Source organism: Manis javanica, chromosome 17, assembly GCF_040802235.1.
Source record: "Manis javanica isolate MJ-LG chromosome 17, MJ_LKY, whole genome shotgun sequence".
Lineage (NCBI taxonomy): Eukaryota > Metazoa > Chordata > Mammalia > Pholidota > Manidae > Manis > Manis javanica.
This window is the reverse complement of record NC_133172.1, coordinates 5767939-5785758: the sequence shown is the minus strand read 5'-3', so window position 1 is coordinate 5785758 and position 17820 is coordinate 5767939. Positions and strand designations below refer to the sequence as shown.

General features: G+C 59.6%; 2 protein-coding genes across 3 annotated transcripts; one reads left to right on the top strand and one right to left on the bottom strand.

Moving 5' to 3' along the window:
• Window positions 1-660: 660 nt before the first annotated feature.
• GARIN5A (golgi associated RAB2 interactor 5A) lies at window positions 661-5065 on the bottom strand. The gene is made up of 5 exons (XM_037025667.2): window positions 4990-5065; window positions 4719-4822; window positions 4328-4338; window positions 3878-4012; window positions 661-958 (listed from the first exon to the last, which is right to left on the bottom strand). The coding sequence occupies exons 1-5, from the start codon at window positions 5063-5065 to the stop codon at window positions 661-663; spliced, it is 624 nt and encodes a 207-aa protein (XP_036881562.2).
• On the top strand, window positions 4934-11436 carry EMC10 (ER membrane protein complex subunit 10). 2 transcript variants are annotated; one of them, XM_037025730.2, is made up of 8 exons: window positions 4934-5501; window positions 6460-6532; window positions 7410-7519; window positions 8372-8476; window positions 8790-8971; window positions 9122-9215; window positions 10098-10184; window positions 10400-11436. In XM_037025730.2, exons 1-7 carry the CDS (start codon window positions 5388-5390, stop codon window positions 10182-10184), a joined length of 765 nt encoding a protein of 254 aa, XP_036881625.1. In that variant the 5' UTR covers window positions 4934-5387; the 3' UTR covers window positions 10400-11436. The 2 variants fall into 2 exon arrangements, with proteins under 2 accessions (XP_036881625.1, XP_036881624.1); XM_037025729.2 differs by lacking the exon at window positions 10098-10184.
• Window positions 11437-17820: the final 6384 nt, after the last annotated feature.

The window sequence follows — 17820 nt, the reverse complement described above, 5'->3', positions numbered from 1 at the left end:
TGCTGGCCCCACCAGGCACGACGAACCGAAGACCACGCTGAGGCAGTTGTCACGGAAAAGCTACTTCTGTGAGGTGGCCACGCCGCTGAACTGCACATGCCCTGGTTGTGGGGTCTGGAGTGGCCGATCTTTATTAACTGTACCAACTCATCTATCTGTCTGGTCCTGAGGTAGGGTACTGTGACTTCTGGTCTATTGGTGACCTCACAGGATGTTGGACGGTTCAGAGTCCCGGGTTCAGAGGTCTGAGCATCAAGTCTGGCTTCCGTGCCTTGAAGCTGGGTGGGAGAGTGTCTCAGAGGCCTTATCTGCCCCTGTATCTGCCCTCTTGGGGTGGGTGGGGACTTACGGGGAAGACAGTGGGAGCGGGGTGTCTCCAGAGGAAGAGTCCCCCACCTTCCAGGACTGGCGCCCCTCCCCTCCCGCAGACACTGGAGGAACTGGACATCTGGCCTGGGCATCCCCCGCCCAGACCGCACTGGGGGCAGCGGCGGGGGCGGGGCCTCGGGAGAGGGAACGCCCAGTGAGGAAACCACGTGCCTAACAGCTCACCAAAGCCTTGCAGGCCTTTCCCTGCTTTGAGATCCTCCCCCTCGGCACGCAGACTTCATACCCTTTCAGGACGCGGGAGTCCCGGCCCCTGGTCGCCCGCGTTCTCCATCACAGGTATCCGCCCCGGGGGCGCTCCCGGGCCCCCTCCTCGGAGCCAGGCCCTCCCAGCTCTGCCTTCCCTCCTCCGCCCAGCGCGGAGTGCTCCTGCGGGAAGCGCCCGGCTCCCCGGGCCGAGGGGAGGCGCGGGCGGTAGAGCAGCCGCACCCACTGGCCGAACTCGCCGTCGCGGGTCTCGGGCGGGGCGCGCAGCTGCAGGTAGAAGGAGCGGCGGGTACGGAACCTGACCGTGAGCTGCCAGCGGCTTTCTTCTCGGACGAAGAGCTGGACGAATTGCAAGGGGAACAGCCTGGGCGGAGGGAAGGGGCGGCCTCCGATTCCGACCCTCCCCAGCTTCACAGCCGCCCCGGGCTCGCTCCGGTCGGGGGAGGGGTCGCCCACCTCGACGCCCCTCCCTCCGCTCAGGAGGAGGCCTCCTTCACTTTCCTTGCCCATTCAATTTTACCCCTCCCCAACTTCCCTTCATCCACAAGCGTGCGTGCCTCTCGCTGGTCCTCTGTCCTAAACGCGAGACTCGAATGGCTGCCTACTTGAAATTAACATCCGTATGTTGGATCGACATCGGACACAAAATGTCCAGCCACCAAATTCCTCATCTTAACCCCATCTCAAACCATCCAGTCCTGCCACCAAATCTTGAGGGCTCCGTTAAGATGTAACCATAATGCGACCACTGCTGACTCCCTCCACGCCACCCCGCGCAGTCGCCCGCCCGGGCTCGCTGCCTCTGCGTTCACCGCGTCGGCTCCCACGCGGCCCCCAGAGGACGCTGGCCAACACCCGCGTCCCTCCCGCGGCTCAGAGTAAGAGCTGAGTCCTCACGGAGACCAGAGGCCCTGTACGATCGGCCTGCTTTGTTCGCTCTCTGCCCTACCCTTGCTCACTTGGCCCCAGCCACACTCGCTGTCCCATAAATCCTCCTTCCTTTTATCTCAGGACTTTTGCACAGACTGTTCCCTATGCCTGAAAAAATTTTATTCCAGCCCTCCTCATGGCTTGACCTCTTCATCTCTCTCATGTCTTAAGAGGCCCCTTCCCAGAAGGTCTGTTTACAATCCTTGGCCTCTTTGTCACCATGTCCACCAGATCTTACCCCATTGGACAAATTGTCATTTACTCTGTCGGCTTGAGGGAGGGATTTTGGTCTAATTTTGTTCAGAGCTGATACATAGTAGGTGCTCAACAGATGCTTGTTGAATATTTGAATAAATGAGCTGTTCAAGCCCAGAGCCTGATTCAAGGTCCAACAAGGACAGAGGAAGAAATAATCCAGAGAGGGTGGGTAAATTGGCCCAGGTCACACAGCAGGGATTTGAACCCAAATCTTACCCACATTCTTAACCGCAGCACTGGGTAGCCACGTACCTCCCTCTGACCGAGTATACTATCCCTTGGAATTGACCTTACACCCTCATGCCTGTGCACATGTATGACCCCTGCCTGGCACACCGGCTGTAACCCCAAGATACCAGACACAAGTTCAGTGTCTCAGTGGACAACCCCATCCACTATTATGTTCCCCAAATGGAAGCTTAACAGCTGATGTTCCAGGGTACTGATCCTGTCCAAATGCTATGCAAACATTGATTCAGTTTATGCTGGACAGCCCTTGAAGGTGGGCTCTCCTCTTATCCCCATGTTTCAGATGAGGAAACCGAGGCATAGACAGGTAAGGAACTTGGCCAAAGCGAATGAAGGCAGAATTTGAACCCAAGCCATCTGAAGGCAGACATCCATTCAAGGGTGTTGCCTACATTGTAACAGCAAGAGGTCCAATGCCAGCTTAGTATTCAAGGGGGCAGAATTGTTCAGTTGTGTGTGTCCCCCAGAGGATCTGGTGGCTGTACTAACGTTGATATGAAATGAATATTGCTGTAGTGCTGATGAGGGAGTGGGCAGAGGGGGAAAGTAGCACAGTAGCGCTTGTCGGGTTTTTAAAGAAAGGGCGAACACACACCATATGCCTGTCAGAACTGGCTCGGAATGGCTCAGGGCTGCAAGCCTGTTAGAAGTGAGGGGTGGGGGATGAGTCTTCAGGCTGAGTTTGCAGAGCAAGCTCAATGCATACACTTCGATAATATGTTTATTTGGGGGGAGGGGAGAATGAAGGAGCTTTTGAGGGTCAAAGCTCCCCACCCCCACCCCAGCACCATCCTTAGTGTCCTTCCAAACTGTAAGTTATGACTCAGTGAGTGGTGAGATTGGTGGGATACAATTAGCACTGAAATGAAAAATAATATGTAGAAGAGAAACTGTCCCAGTGTACCACACTGCATCAGAATTCTGCATCATGAAATGTTTTGAACTTACATGGGTGATAAATAAAGGCTGTAAGTGGCCTTCAGTTAGTTCAGGTCAGAATCAGATTCTGCCCCTGAGTTACAAAAAAACTTTTTGAACTTTAGAATTGCACACAAAAGGTCATGGGCCTGTGTGTGTGTGTATGTGTGTGTGTGTGTGTGCATGTGCCAATGTGACTTCCTTTTTTCCTTCCCTCCTTCCCTCCCTTCTCTTTCCTTCCTCCCTCTCTGCCTCCCTCAAACTCCCTCTCTTTTTCTTTAACTGCAAGATGCAGTCAAAAAAATGAAAACGACTGGCAGAATGTTTCTGTGAATAAACCACACCATGTAAATGTTCTGGTACTTACAGATGGAGTTGGAGGCAGGTGCCTGGGATGGGAGAGAGGCAAATTTTGTGCTGTGTGTTTTGTACCTTGGAGTGTATTTATATTCCTTTACAGTGAAGGAACGAAGTCTCAAGAGGGCTGTGTAGTGCAGCACAGGAGCTCCAAGGATCGTGATGTCAGCAACTGGGAGGAGCCTGAGGTTCTGTTACCAGCCCAGCCTGAGCCACTGTGGGACCTTAGACAAGTGGCCCCCCTCGCCAGGCCTCAGTTTATCTCTGGAGAATGGGGCTAAGGGGCCCCACCATATGAGAGTATGAGGTCAGAGATGAGATTATGTGCATGGCCCAGGTGGTGCCTGGCATGCAGTAGGCCCCATAAATGGTCATTCTTCTATCCCTGCCTCTCATGTTTATGTCTCTGATTTCTGGCCCCTGTGGGTTGCCCTCTCCTTGTTCTTCTGGATGTTTGGCAGCCATCCAAGGCTCCTGGCCCTGGGGGTCATCTGGGTGAGAGGAGGTGCTGCAGGGGGCCTATGATACCCAGAGCTGGAGAAGGAGGCCTAGGCGGGGTGGGGGCAGTCACCCGAACAGCTGCAGGAGTCCACTCTCCTTTGCAGGGCCCACCAGCAGCAGCAGGTCTGGGAGTTCCAGCGCTGGACTGGAGGCTGCCATCCCCATAGTGACCTTCTTGGTGACTTCTCCTAACCGGGTCACCTGGGGCCAGGGGTCAGAGGTTAGAATCCGGATAGATGGGGGGCAGGACTGGGGAGGAATCAGACCTGAGGAATCTTGGTAGGATTAAGGGTCATAAACCAAGTGAGTTAAAGAGTAAGTTGGGGGTCAGATGCCCGGAGGTCAAAGGTCAAGGGTCATATGGGTGTGAAGTCAGGGAAACTGAGGTCAGAGACCAGGGTTCATGGAGAAGCTGAAGGTCTGGAGGTATAGGGAAGGTGTCGATTAGGAATCCCAGGAGATGGACGTTCAGGCGAATGGGCAGAATTAAGGAGAGCTGGGGCCCCCCAAGTCAGGATGTACGAAATTGCTCTCAAAGACAGGGAAGCCTGTTATTTATTTATTTATTTATTTATTATTTTGGTATCATTAATCTGCAATTACATGAAGAACATTATGTTTACTAGGCTCCCCCCTTCACCAAGTCCCCCCCACATACCCCAGTAAGATGCTGTAGAATCACTACTTGTCTTCTCTGTTGCACAGCCCTCCCCGTGCCCCCCACACTATTCATGCTAATCGTAATGCTCTCTTTTCCCCGCCCTTATCCCTCCCTTCCCACCCCTCCTGCCCAGTCCCTTTCCCTTTGGTAACTATTAGTCCATTCTTGGGTTCTGTGATTCTGCTGCTGTTCTGTTCCTTCAGTTTTCCTTTGTTCTTATACTCCACAGATGAGGGAAATCATTTGGTACTTGAAAGACAGGGAAGTCTCGCAGCTGGTCGAACTCGCCGCTCAGGAGGTGACATTGGAGCCGTCCGGGCCGGCCCGTGGGACAGGCTGGTACCAGGGGTCGTTCTAGAGGGGCAGAGTCCGAGGGTCTACTCCAGAAGACTGGGCCGGGGCTGCCCAGCCGGCAGGGCCCGGGGCAGTGCCGCGCTGAGGGCTGGGGACTCGGGGCTAACGGTTTCCGCCCCGCCTGCCCCGTCCCTCACCTGGTCCCGCCCCTCCAGGCCCGGCTCCGCCTCCCACCTGCCTTAGCCCTGGTGCTGCCTCTCCTGCTCCGGAGAGGGCCGGCTTACGCTCGCGCCCCGGCTTCATCGCAGCGCCCCTCCCCTCTGGGGGAGCTGAGGGAGGCGCCAGGGCAAAAAGCGCGAGGGCGGGGCCGCGGGCCCTGTGACGCCACGGCGGTGGCCCGGGTTGGTACGTCACGGAGGAGACACCCGTTGTCGTGACGTCATCAGAGGGAGCTGTGCCCAGAGACTCGAGCGTAGAGGCCGCCCGGCGGACGTCCAGCCCAGGTAGCGGGAGGGCGCTGCTGCAGCGACGCCAGGAGTCAGCGCAGGCGCACGGGTGGCGGGATGCTGCCCGTGCTTCCCGGCGTGCTCCGCGGCGCTGGGTGCTCTGCCGCCTCTAGGCCGAGATGGCGGCGGCCGGAGCTGTGGCGACTCGCTTGCTCCTGCTCTTGCTGATGGCTGCGGCAGCCCCCAGTCGGGCGCGGGGTAGCGGCTGCCGGTCCGGGGCCGCTGTGCGGGGGGTGAGTGCTCATTGGCTCTGCCCAGGGGGCTGGGCCGCGGGAAATCGTGGGCCTCGTGCATGCAGGTCGGCCTAGGTGGGAATGAAGCAGCGCAGGGCTGAGGGACGAGGAGGTGAAAGCACCGTTGGAAGCGAGACTGCAGTCATGCACACGTGCGAGGCCGTACGACTGGGAGAAAGCGAGAGGGTGGTTGGGCAGGCGCTACCTGTGCCTGTGATTGAGGGGACGGGGCTCACACGGCATCTGGCACCGGGCGTTCGGTGCGGTGAAAACGAGGCTGCGCCAAGGGAGGTCGAGGCAAGGTCCTCTTAACGTTCGAATGTTGGAATACGCAGTCGTGAATATGTATGAGGAGGTGTGGTCTGGGTGGAATGTTAGCGAATCAAACGTCAGGGAACTAAAATGAAAAGAGCCAAGGGCCCTTGAGAGATTGAAGAGGAGTTCTGCGTCCTGAATATGCATGAGGAGGGCGGGATCTTGAGCTTGAGGATTAAAATCTGGAACCGAGGTGGTGCAAGTATGAGGGCGACCGTGGAGTGGAGGATGCACAGGTAGGAGAAATCTGGGCAGCTGTAGGAATGGATGGCGTGGAACATTGTATGTGCTTGGTAAGGGTCTGGACTCCGGTGACATCGTGGCTGTTGGGGCTGTTGAGGTGAGAGCAAGGCCACTGGACATTAGCTTAGGAAGGAAGCGCAAGGTGTCCTTTAAGTCATGAACATTTATGATGTTAAGCGTGAAAGTGACCTGGAGATAGTTGCCTTGGAAAGGAGGTTACGCCTGTTTGCAGGCTTTGGTTTTCTGGGGACCGTATATATAGATCATGAATTTTCATGAACAGGCAGTTTTGGATATGAGTGGGAATATAAGGCTCTCCCCTCATCCTGGGGTCCCTGGGACCTGCCCTGCCACGGGCCCTGATGGTCCTCGCTCAGGGCCCTCTCTCTGTCCCTTGCAGGTGGGGGTGGAAGGCCGAGAGGGCGAGGGCTGCGGCACCGTGGGGCTGCTGCTGGAACACTCATTTGAAATCGGTGAGTCCAGCAATGTCCTTGCTTGGACACTTTACCTGGTGCCCCATGAAGTCAGGAACTCGGGCCTGGGTCCACCCAGTGCAAGACACACCATCTGTGTACTGTGGGGTGGCGAGAGAATGGAAACTTGACCTCTGAATACTCCTGTACCTCTAAGACAAATCCTACTTTCAGAAAGGCCAGCAGAGCAGTGATAACCTCAGAGCAGACTTCTGACCCATGGCTGTGTGCCCTGCACTAGTGGGTAGATGCTGTATGTATATTAACTCACGTGTCCTTACAACCGTCAGTCAAGGTACTAGGTGTTAGGGATGGCCTTATTTTCCAGAAGAGGAAACCGAGGTTCAGAGGGTCACTGCACAAAGGACTTTTGTACGTGAATGGCAGAGCTGGGCCTTGCTCCAAAAGACCAGCTTCAACTGCCATGATTTAGGTGTCCAGATTCTCAGATTACAGATGTCAGTGCCACCCAGGACTTAATCGAGTGTGAGGCCCCAAACTTCTGGAGCACTTCTTACAAACACTTCTTACAAACACCCTCCACAAACCTCTTGAGAAGGTCCTGCTGAATCTCACACAGCCTGGCATCTGGGGACTCCTGTGCTCTGTAGCCCCCATATTTTGCAGCTGAGGAAACTAAGGCTCACAAAGATTATGTGACTGTCCCTGAGTTACTTGGCAGAGCCGAGGCAGGGCGAAGGAGTGGGGTTCAGGCATCGGCTGGCGGCCGCCCTGTGAGGCCAGACGGAGAGACATGGTGGCCCTGTCCCCAGTTTGCAGGTGGAGGCTGAGGGCTCAGGATGGGGAGATGACCTGGTCCCTGTGAGGGTTGGAGGGTGTGGCAGTGGAGTGGTTGCTGAGCCCAGGTTCTCCACAGATGACAACGCCCACTTCCGGAAGCGGGGCTCGCTGCTCTGGAACCAGCAGGACGGCACCTTGTCCCTGTCACAGCGGCAGCTCAATGAGGAGGAGCGGGGTCGGCTCCGGGTAGGGAGGGGGCCTGGGGCTCGGCTGTGGGGTGGGGGACATGTACCCCGGAGTGTGACATACGTGTCTTATGGCCTTTGTGCCGTTCCCTCTGCCTGGCACACCCTCTTCCCCCCCTAGTTTTCTTGGGGTCAGCTCCTCCCACCCTTCCAGATTCAGCCAAGTTGCTTCCCAGTCGGTTAGGATGAGATTTGCCTGTGTGAAGGAAGAGGTCTCCGTTAATAGGCACAGTTAAGAGAATGTCACCTCTCCCGTCGGCCTGCCTCCGGAAGTGCTCCCTGGGGGTTGTGCAGGGAGGCACTGAGGCTGCGGCAGGGCACCAGAGCCAGGCACAGCAAGGGAAGGAGCGGCCGAGGGGCAGCATCTATTAGGGGAAGCGTAGAAAAGCTGCCACGGGCCCCCTCCACTCGGCCAGCTCCTTGCCCGCGGGCACCCTCCCTGTGGGAGACGGTCTGCCCAGACCAGCCTTCCTGTGCGGTGCCCGCGTAGTTCTGTCCTAGCTGTCTCCAAGGAGAAGTTTTTGCTCATGCAACCGGGGAGTCCAGGTGTGGGGTGGGCACCAGGTGTGGTTGGATCCAGATTTGGGGGCAGTGTCCTCGGGACTCACTCCGTCACTGGGCTGGGCTTTTCTCTTGTGGTGGCTTCTCCCTTAGTGGGGTCCCGGCCTCATCCATCAGCAGGACCACGCCAGTGCGGAGAGTCCTGGGCACCCTGGCTCACTGGGCCAGAGAGTGGGAAGTGCTGGCTGGGCGGGACTAGGGAAGGGCCTTCCGGCTGCTGGGTGGGCATGCAGGCCTGGTGGGGGCTGAGCGTCCCCCCTCTCACCATCCCCCTCTTCTGTCTGCCTTGCAGGATGTGGCGGCCTTGAATGGCCTGTACCGTGTCCGGGTCCCTCAGCGGCCTGGAGTCCCTGATGGCCCAGAAGCCGGGGCCTATGTCTCCTCCTTTGTACCTGCGGTGAGTCAGTGACGAGGACCGGCCCCTCCCTCTCTTCTACCCACCCTTCGTGGCTTCCACCATTTGTGCCCCAGGGTTTATGCACAGGGAAGACCCATGGCTGGCCTTGCCCTCAAGGGTCTCCTGAGCTGGAGGGGACAGTCTGGGTGGTGGGTGCACCTGGGCTTGTGCCCCAGGGGAGCAGGGGGCTATAAGGGCTTTGAGAGATGCTTCAGGGAGCCCGTGGTGGGGCAGGAGGCTTAAGGGTCCCTGGGTGGGTGAGGCCTGGACAGCAGCCCGTGCCCCTCTCCCCTGACACTCCTCTCCTCCCCAGTGCTCCCTGGTGGAGTCACACCTCTCGGACCAGCTGACCCTGCATGTGGATGTGGCCGGCAACGTGGTGGGCGTGTCGGTGGTGACGCACCCTGGGGGCTGCCGTGGCCATGAGGTGGAGGATGTGGACCTGGAGCTGTTTAACACGACAGTGCAGCTGCAGCCTCCGACCACAGCCCCAGGGTGAGGGAGAGGCCGGGACGCAGCCCCTTCCCCACCTTCCTTAGGTGCCTCTGGTCTGAGTCCGGCCCCGCCCCTGCCCCCGCTGCCCCCTTCCTGACCACCTCCGGGTCTCGGCCCCTCACCCTGTCTCCCTGCCCCACCCGCCCCCAGACCTGAGACGGCAGCTTTCATCGAGCGCCTGGAGATGGAGCAGGCGCAGAAGGCCAAGAACCCCCAGGAGCAGAAGTCCTTCTTTGCCAAATATGTGAGTGGGGCTGGCGGGCGGCCGCCCTGTCCTGAGTACCCTGCCCCACTTTCCCCCTCCTTCCTCCTCCCGTCCCTTCCCCTCTGGGCCTCCTATGGGGCTTATCTGTCCCCAGGCCTCTTTGCACAACCCCCCCATGCATGAGCCCAGCCTGGATGGAGTGGGTGTGCACGACCCCCCCCCATGCATGAGCCCAGCCTGGATGGAGTGGGTGGGGACTGTGGAGTCATGTGCCCAGCCCTGCCTGTGTCAGCTTATGACAGTGGCGCTGGGGCAGCCACTTGGGTAGTGCTAGGGACCGGGGACAGTGCCTGGGGTGCCTGAGCCAGGGCGGACGTGGCACGGATGGTGCCTGTTCGGAGGAAGTGCAGCGAGGAGGGCTGTGCAGGAGAGGGGCGGCTCAGCGCTGGGAGGAGGCCGGGCGGGCAGCCTGGGTGGCAGGAGGAGGCCTGAGCTGGGCCCAGGCTGGGGCGAGAGGGTGGGAGACTGTGGGAGACGGCAGAGGTTCCCAGGGAACAGGGAGGTTTGGAAAGGAGGGACTGGGAAGGTCCTTAGTCAGGCCTGGGAGGTGTTGGCTCTGCGGAGGGTATTTGGGGCGGCAGGGCTCCATGCGGGTGTGCCCAGGAGGCTGGTCTCTGCTGCTAGGACAGCTCTGAAGCCCAGAGCCCTTGGAGGTGGGCACTGGGGCAGGAGAAGTGGGCCCCAGAGGCCGGGGCAGGTGAATGTGCCCCGAGCCCCCAGCCTCAGGACAGCTGAAGAGCTGAGCCATGGGGAAGCAGGCCCAGAGAGGCCGAGAGCTCGCGGTCCTGGCTTTGCCCTCCCTGGTGGCTGCAGGACCCCGTGGCCACCTCTGGCCCTGACCCGTGCCCCCTCCCTTCTCAGTGGCACCTCATCCTTGGGGGGGCCGTGTTGCTCACAGCCCTGCGTCCTGCCGCCCCGGGGTCCGCGCCGCAGCCGCAGGAGGCCTGAGTGAGGACTGAGCCCCCTCCCGCCTCCACCCTCCCTGCACCCAGCGGCCCTCCCCCGACCTGTAGTGATGTAGGGGACCCGGGCCCCTCCCCGCACGCGGCCTCCCCTCACGCCAGCCCCCACCTTCCTCGTCCTAGGGAAAGCTGCTTACACTCACCTCCCTTCTTTCTGTCTCTCTGTCTGTCCGTCCTCGTGTCCTCCCGTCCGGCCCACAGTGGATGTACATCATTCCCGTCGTCCTGTTCCTCATGATGTCGGGAGCACCAGACGCCGGGGGCCAGGGTGGGGGTGGCGGTGGGGGTGGCGGTGGGGGAAGTGGCCGCTGAGGGGCCTGGGGCCCCGTCCTCTCACCCAGGGGACTCCCTTCCTGCCCACAGTGCCCGTGTCCTTGTCATCCTAAGGGGGGTTTGCTGGCCCTCCAGTCCCCTTCCTGACCCCTCCCTTGGGTTAGGGCCTCCCTGTCAGTGGCAGTGGGGCAGCTGGCCCCCAGGCCCTGGACACTCGCCTCTCCTGTGGCTCTGCTGAAGCCCCAAAGGCTCACCTACAGGACAGAGGCCAAGCTCCCAGTCCAGCTCTGACCTGTGTCCCCCGGGCCCCTCCCCTGCCCCACAGGTTGGGAACATGCCGCTTCTCTCCAGCCTCTGTGCCTTTGTTCATGTTCTCGCCCCTCCCGCCCCCCACCGGGCTCGGTGAGCCCCCTTACTTGTCTGTCACCGGATGGCGATGTGCCCCACCCCTCTGTCCACCTTTGAGGGGGCTGCTGCCGCAGGGGTGGGCTGTTCTCACAGGCCTGCTCGGCCTTTACTTGCCTGAGGCCCTGAGCAGGAGTTTAGAATGCCTGCCACCTGGATGCCAGGCCTTTTGAAGGCTTCGGGGCTTGAGGAAATTATATTTAAAAAAAACTAACGTGTCTTGGGGTCAAGGGCCAGATGATGTGAACAGAATTCCTTCCCTGCTGGCTGCCTGCCCTGGACGGGGCGCGAGGAGAGGGCTGCGGGCCTGTGCTGTTCCCGCCCTCCTCCCTTTGTCTATTTAAACACATGGACCGGAAGCTATGTTGAAATCTGTAAATGTTTTAAATAGTTAAAACATCCAGCAGTTAGATGTAACTGTTGATTTTCCCACAAGGCTACTGAGTTTATGTGCTGTTATTCAGAAATACATAGAAATGGTTGTCATTGTCCTCCTCATCTACGTGGCTGAATAATGCTCACTGTGTCGTGTGGCGGTTTATTAAACTGTTCCCCGAATGCTCAGCATCTCCCTTCCTGCTTTCTCAGGTTATAAACTGCACTGCAGGGGGTGTTGTCACCCATCTCTCTCTGGTGGGAGTTTGAGCTCTTTTCTGGGGTCACATGACTGAAAGTGGAATTATGGTGGCAGATCAGAAACACTTCACACTTTGTGAACGTGCAATGCATTCATGTGGCTTGGCTGCCAAAACAAGGTCTGTGGTGGAAAGTCGTGGCCCCCTCATCGCTTGTGTTTGTTTCTTTTCCGTCCACAAGCATCTGTGCTGCGCAATCAAATGGGAGTGTATTCCTCTTTGTAACACAACAGTAGTGGCTTCCATACGCCACCCCGCCGTGCTTCTTTGCATGGTGATTCTGGAGATCTTGCCGGGGCGCTGCTTTGTGCACCACCAGAAAGGTGCCCCAGAGCTCTTTCAGCCCCTCCACCGGCGGACATGGCTGTGCCCAGGAATGCAGACGTAGCCACGCTAGAACCCCAGGACTGGGAAGGTGGCATTTGCAGTCCAGATGGGTACATTGCCCTGCATGGGGGACAGTCCATCCCCACGCGCCCAGGCCCTTGCTGACAGACCGCTCAGACTTCCCGGTGTTGTGAGGCTCTGCATCTCTCCAGAATGAGGTGAGGCGTGGTTGTGCCGTTGGTGTTTTCTGAGAACTGTTCTTTGCTCAGTGGCCACTTTTATGGTTTTGAATTCTCTTGAGATTCATCTGATGTTGCTGAGACCTCAACATGCCCCGTTTTCAGATGCCCCTGGATTCAGGCCCATCTCTTCTCCCAGCAGCCCTGTGGAGCACAGAGCATACCCCCAGGGCCCCTCCGTGCCCCTCTGCACTGTGACAAATGGCCTGAAAGTCCCAAAGGGTTCCACTTCTATTTCCTCAGTATTTTCCAATGTGCCAGTTATGTTACACACCTCCCAGCACTAGGGGTTACTGATGTACCAGGTTTTATGGCCTCGATACTTAAAACGGTGTCCCCGAGTTGCTTTAACTTGCATTTCTTTGCCAGCACAAGACCACATGTGCTGTGTTTCTCCTGTGTTGCACATGAATTCTGTTGTCCTCTTTTCCCGGCTCACCCCGAGGTGTTTGCTCATGCTTAGCTTTCACAACTTGGGAGGGAGTTCTTAAGCATTGTCTGTCTGTAAAGGTGCCCCCACCCACCCCTCGCTGGTCATTTGCCGACCATTTTGTTATTTTTTAATGGGGTGAGATATGAGGTCTTTGTCTGATTATATTCTTTTCCTCTAAGACTTTTCCATCACTCTCAAGCTGGCAGAGTTACTCCTCCTGGCGTATTTTAGTTCATGTCCAAGTCTGTGCAGGCCCCTTGGGGCTCTGTCCTCTTACACTTCTTTTCCAATTCTTCCCTGTCCCTGGAGCGCTCGTTCACTGTTTCCTTTTATTGACCAGGGTACCAGGGATATAGCATGGAACTCAAAAGGTAGAGTAAGACCCAAAGCAAAGAGCCTCCGCCCACCCCTGCCCAACACTCACTCTGCTCCCCGGGGGCAGTCTGAGCTTTCAGTCTCCTGTGCCTTCTGGAGGTGTTCCACATAAACAAACAAATGTGCATGGAAATAGTTTTGCAAAAGTGTATTGCTCCAGCTTTTTCCCCCACCTGACAGGTTTCCATCCCTGATAGGCAGCACCGCCTCATTCCGTGACACGGCCAGCGCGGGCTTGATTCCATTCATCCCATGTGGGGGCCTTTGGGTGGTCAGCAGAGCTGCATCTGCGGGTGTCTGTAGGACACACTGCCAGATGGGGACTTGGTGGGGGTGGTCTCAGCCACCGCCCGTCTGCACTGCAGATTCCAAATGGCCCCTCCTCACTGCTGACCCCCAAATTCATCTCTAGCTCAGTGCAGTCTTGCGTCCTGGTCTTCAGACCCGTGGCTTCCCTAGGGTGTGCCCCGGGCACCGCCAGGGAAGCGGGAGCTCCTTGGGAAGCCTCGTTCCGGGAGAGGGTTGTCACCTACTCAGCCTCGCAGACCAGAGTCCACTCTGCCCCACCTCCCCTCCCGTGCCCCTTCTCCCTGTCCCCGTGGCCGCAGCCCTGCCTGGCCTCAAGCTCTCCCACCTGTACCGTCAGCCCAGCCCTCCCTGGCTGCCTGGCCTCCACTGTGCACCCTACAGCCGGTCAGAGCTGCCTCCGCTCCTGCCCTGCACGCCGTCCCTCCATGGCTGCCCCGTACCCTCAAGACAAAGGCCCAGCCCTCAGCCTGGCCTTTAAAGCTTGGTCGTTTCCCACTTATTCCTCCTCGTCAGCTTCATAGGTCACCACTCCCAGCCTTAATTAGTGAGTCAGACCACCAGGCACTGCTCTCACCTCCGCCCAGGCCCCCTTCTCCTCCGGCCCCACTGAGCCCATTCTCCCTCCGGCACCCCCACCCCACCCCCTGGTCTCTGGTCGAAGATGGGGGAGCACCTGCAAGGTCAGCTCTCAGTGGTGGGGTTGCCCCTTCCCCAATTTCCTGCCTCGCCCCTTGGTTGCTCTTCGCCTCACAAATTGTCACCTGCTCTTGGGCATGGAAGGAACACTCCTTTCCCAGCTTAGGATCTCATATTGCCACTGAGGTGTACCGAGCAGTGTTGTATGCCGAACTTTTAAAATGTATGAGGCTAATTTTAGTATTTTGAAGCACTTTACAACCCCAAATTGTGCAGTGTAGCAGGCGGACTTGGGGAAACCATTCTGTGGGCTCCTTTACTTAACCCTTCCAAAGGCTGCGTGGTGAGGCTTGGGGCCAGTTAACCCGGGCTTGCTCAGCTGTCACTCACCTTAGCTTGCACCCACTGCCTCTCAGCAAGGCATAGCGATGTCATCACAAAGAAAACGAATTCATTTTGGCCCAATTCCTAGAAACAAGCTCCCACGCAAACTGTGTAAGCCAAATCCCACTTTCCTTTGTTCCCATGACTGTGACATGTGCATTTCCATGGTAATGCAGGAGAGAACCCAGCCATAGAAGCCTTAGAAGCGTGAAGTCTAGAGGTTTTAAGTTGGCATACCAAGAAGCTTGCTGAGTATCATGTTTATTAATTAGGAGTAAAAAATTTCACTTTCACAGAATTTTGCAACCCTCCCCCCACCCCCACATTATAGTCACTGTCCTTTTTAGTTGGGACCTTCTTAGGTCTAATTCAGCTGGGGTGCAGTTCCGTCCTTTGCCAGAAGATAGTGATAGATTCCACCCAGTCTGAGGTGTCCGGATGTGTGCCCCCTGCGATTGGAGAGGAGTGCCCTGCAGAGGACACTGCTGGTCTTTGGGGAGCGTCAGGGTTCCCAGGAAGCTTCTGTCCTAGCAGACACAGGTCTTCAGGAGCAGTGGGTGTCTTATTTTCTCATCTGTGGAATGAATTGGGTGACGTCCTTCTGGTGCTGGTGTGCCCCATGCTGCCTGAGGGGGAGAAGATGTGGGTTGGGGAAGGGAACAGAGCAGAAAGTGCCCGTCTCCCTAAGCTCAGACAGGAGTCCAGGCCTCAGCAGAGAAGGAGCCACTTCCTGGCCAACCGCAGGGTGGCCTACCCAGCCCTGGCCCTGCCACTTACATGCCCGTGCCTTCAGGCCACTTGCTCCCTTTCCTGGGTCCCTCCTCCTCGGGCAGGGGGCAGGTCTGGTGCCTCCAGGCGGTGGCCGGGCATCCGGGACAGACAGAAAAGACAGAAAAGGGGTGTCACAAAGATCCCTCCACCCCAGGGCTCCTGGCCTGGCAGCCCTGCCGTGGGGCTGGGAGAGGGAAAGGGAGGCTGAGATGGGAGAGGGGCTCAGCCCAGGGGCCGGGAGACTGGGAGACAGGCTGGGGAGGGGGGCTGATGGGGCGAGAACCCAGGAGGAGAGAGGAGACTGACTGGGGGGAGGAGAGGAGGGCGAGAGACTGAGAGGGGACTAGAGAAGGTGGGGAGGGAAGGGGGAGACAGGAATGGCAGGACAGGGAGGGTGGGATGAGCAGAGGGGGGACAGGAGGCCAATGGAAGGGGAGGGCAGGGGCAGGGGTCCCTGCAGGGAAGCCGGAGGGGGGTTCAGGCCTGAGGAAGGGGGAGGGGAGAAGGCCACGGAGGACGGGAGGGGACGACGGCAGGGTGCTGGGAGGGGAGGAGCGCCCGCCGGGCACCTGCAGGGGGAGGGGGGAGGGCGAGGGGCGGGAAGGGGGGAGGCCGGGGTCCGCGAAGGGGGCGGGAGGCCGGGGGGGGGGTCGGATGCAGAGGCGGGAGGTAGCCGCGGGAAGGGCCCGGGCGCGGGGCTGGCAAGGAGGGATCAGCGGGCAGAGTGTGAGGCCGGGGAGCCGCCGAGGCCGGAGGGCAGACGGGGCGGGAAAGGGGTGAGGCTGGGGGAGCAGGACGGAGCCGCAGGTGGGTGGGGGGTGCCGGCGAGGAGCGGGAAGGGGAGGGGGGAGGGGAGGGGTGGGCAGGGGAGGCCTGCGCCCCCCGGTGACACGCGCGCCCCCAAGCCCTGGGGCGGGCGCCTCGGGTCCGGGGACCTGGCGGGCCGGGAAGCGAGTTGTGCAAACTGGAACACACGGGACAGGGCCGTCCCTTCGGAGGCAGGACAAGCGTCCTGCCAGCCCGTGGGGACACCGGCCCTGTGGGGGGAGGCGGGCAGCAGGGACAGGGGCAGGCGCGGGCGGGGGCTGCGAGCACCCGCGTGGGGGGACAGCGACGGCACCAGAGACGGGGCGGGAAGTGAAGGGGCCGCTCGGGGCCGACGGAAGGGGAGAGCCGCGGGGAAAGGAGAGGGCGGGGACGGGCGGCAGCGGGGACGGGGCCCCGAGGGGACGGCGGGAGCGCGGAGCGCGGCGCCGGGACGCACGGGGCTGGCGGCCCGAAGCTGGAGGCGAAGGGACGGAGGGAGCTGGCGCCCCGCCGCCGTCCCTAGCGCCGCCTCCGGGGACAGGAGGACGCGGACAGGGGCGGGCGTGCAGCGCAGGGGGGAGCGGGGCCGGCGGCGGGCGGGTCCGCAGGGCTGGGGGAGGCTCCCGGGGCGGGCGGCCGGGTGGCCGGGGCGATAGGGACGGGCGCCTCCTCGGAGGGCAGCGGCGCGGGAGGGAGGCCCACCTCCGGGGAGAACCCGCGCCGCCTCCCAGGCCCTCGGAGCACCTTCTGCCTTTCTCGTGCCATCCCGTCCATTCCCCTGCCCTCCACCCACACCAGGAAGAGGCTACTACTGTCCGTATTTTTTTTTCAATGAGGAAATCAAATTGGAAAGCCCAAGTCTGCTGTCACTGTCACCGTGAGATGAGGACGATGGGCCCCTTGTGCAGCGGTGGCAGAGGACCCCCAGCTCCCTCTGCCTGGGGACGCAGAGCTCCCCCTGCTGAGAGGGAGAAAAGAGGAAGAGAGGAGCCGGTGGGGCGGGGGCAGGGGAGAATCTAGGGCCCAGTGAGCCCTAGGGTGTCAGGGTGTGTGAGGGGCTCCGTGCACAGCGGTGCCCCGGGAGCGCCCCTTCCCTTCCCTGACAGAGGGCACAGAGAGCAGGAGGCCAGAGGAGGAGGCGGGGGTGGGGGCCTGGGAGAAGGCTGGGCCCAGAAGGAGGCTGGCACACATGCTCAGTGCATAAAGGCCCAGGCCCTTCAGGAGACAGGCCGTTAGGAAGGAGCTGAGGAGGCGACCACAGAGGGGACCCGGGCGGGACAGCCTGAGGAGAGTGGCTACAGGGCGATTTGCCAGCACCCAGTAGGTGCTTGTTAAGTGTTAGGTTTTTTCCCCAGGAGAAAGAAGAAAGAAAAAGAAGGGTGGGGGGACGCCAGCAGAGAGAATGAATAGGAGAAGCAGGAGGGAAGGAGACAATCCGTGTAAAGCAGCAGCACACAGTAGGTGCCTGACAAACGCAGTTCCCTTCCCCATCCACGAGCACAGAGAGAGCAGCCAGGAGGAGGGGAGCCAGCAGAGGAAGAGGGAGGCAAGGGCAGCCTAGGGGGTGAGGAGTGGCCGGTCACCAGCTCAGTACTTGCCCACTCCCTGCCCCAGGAGAGCGTGGGCAGGGCAGACAGGAGGGGGGAAGCTGGAGAAGAGAAGGAGCGCCGAGAAGTGAGGAAGCGGGGGAGCTGGTGTGCAGGTGGGGTACCCGCACACTATACCTTGGGGGAGAGAGAGCAGAGGGAAAGGAAGGCGCCCGCGGAGGAGGCCCGTGCAGAGGCTGGCGGAGCAGAGGGGGGTCAGGGCGGGAGGAGCCGGGCAGAGGAGAGGGCACAGGGGGCAGGCGGGGCAGGCTGAGGGCAGGCATCAGGAGGCACTCAGAGGGCCGGAGGGACAGAGGCAGGAGCGGATGGGGTGGGGTGTTAATTGCCTGGCACACAGTAGGTGCTCCATGACTGCTTTTCTTCCCCAATGAGGAGCAGATGGAGCAGAAAGGAGGATAAGTCAGAAATGAAGGAACAGGGA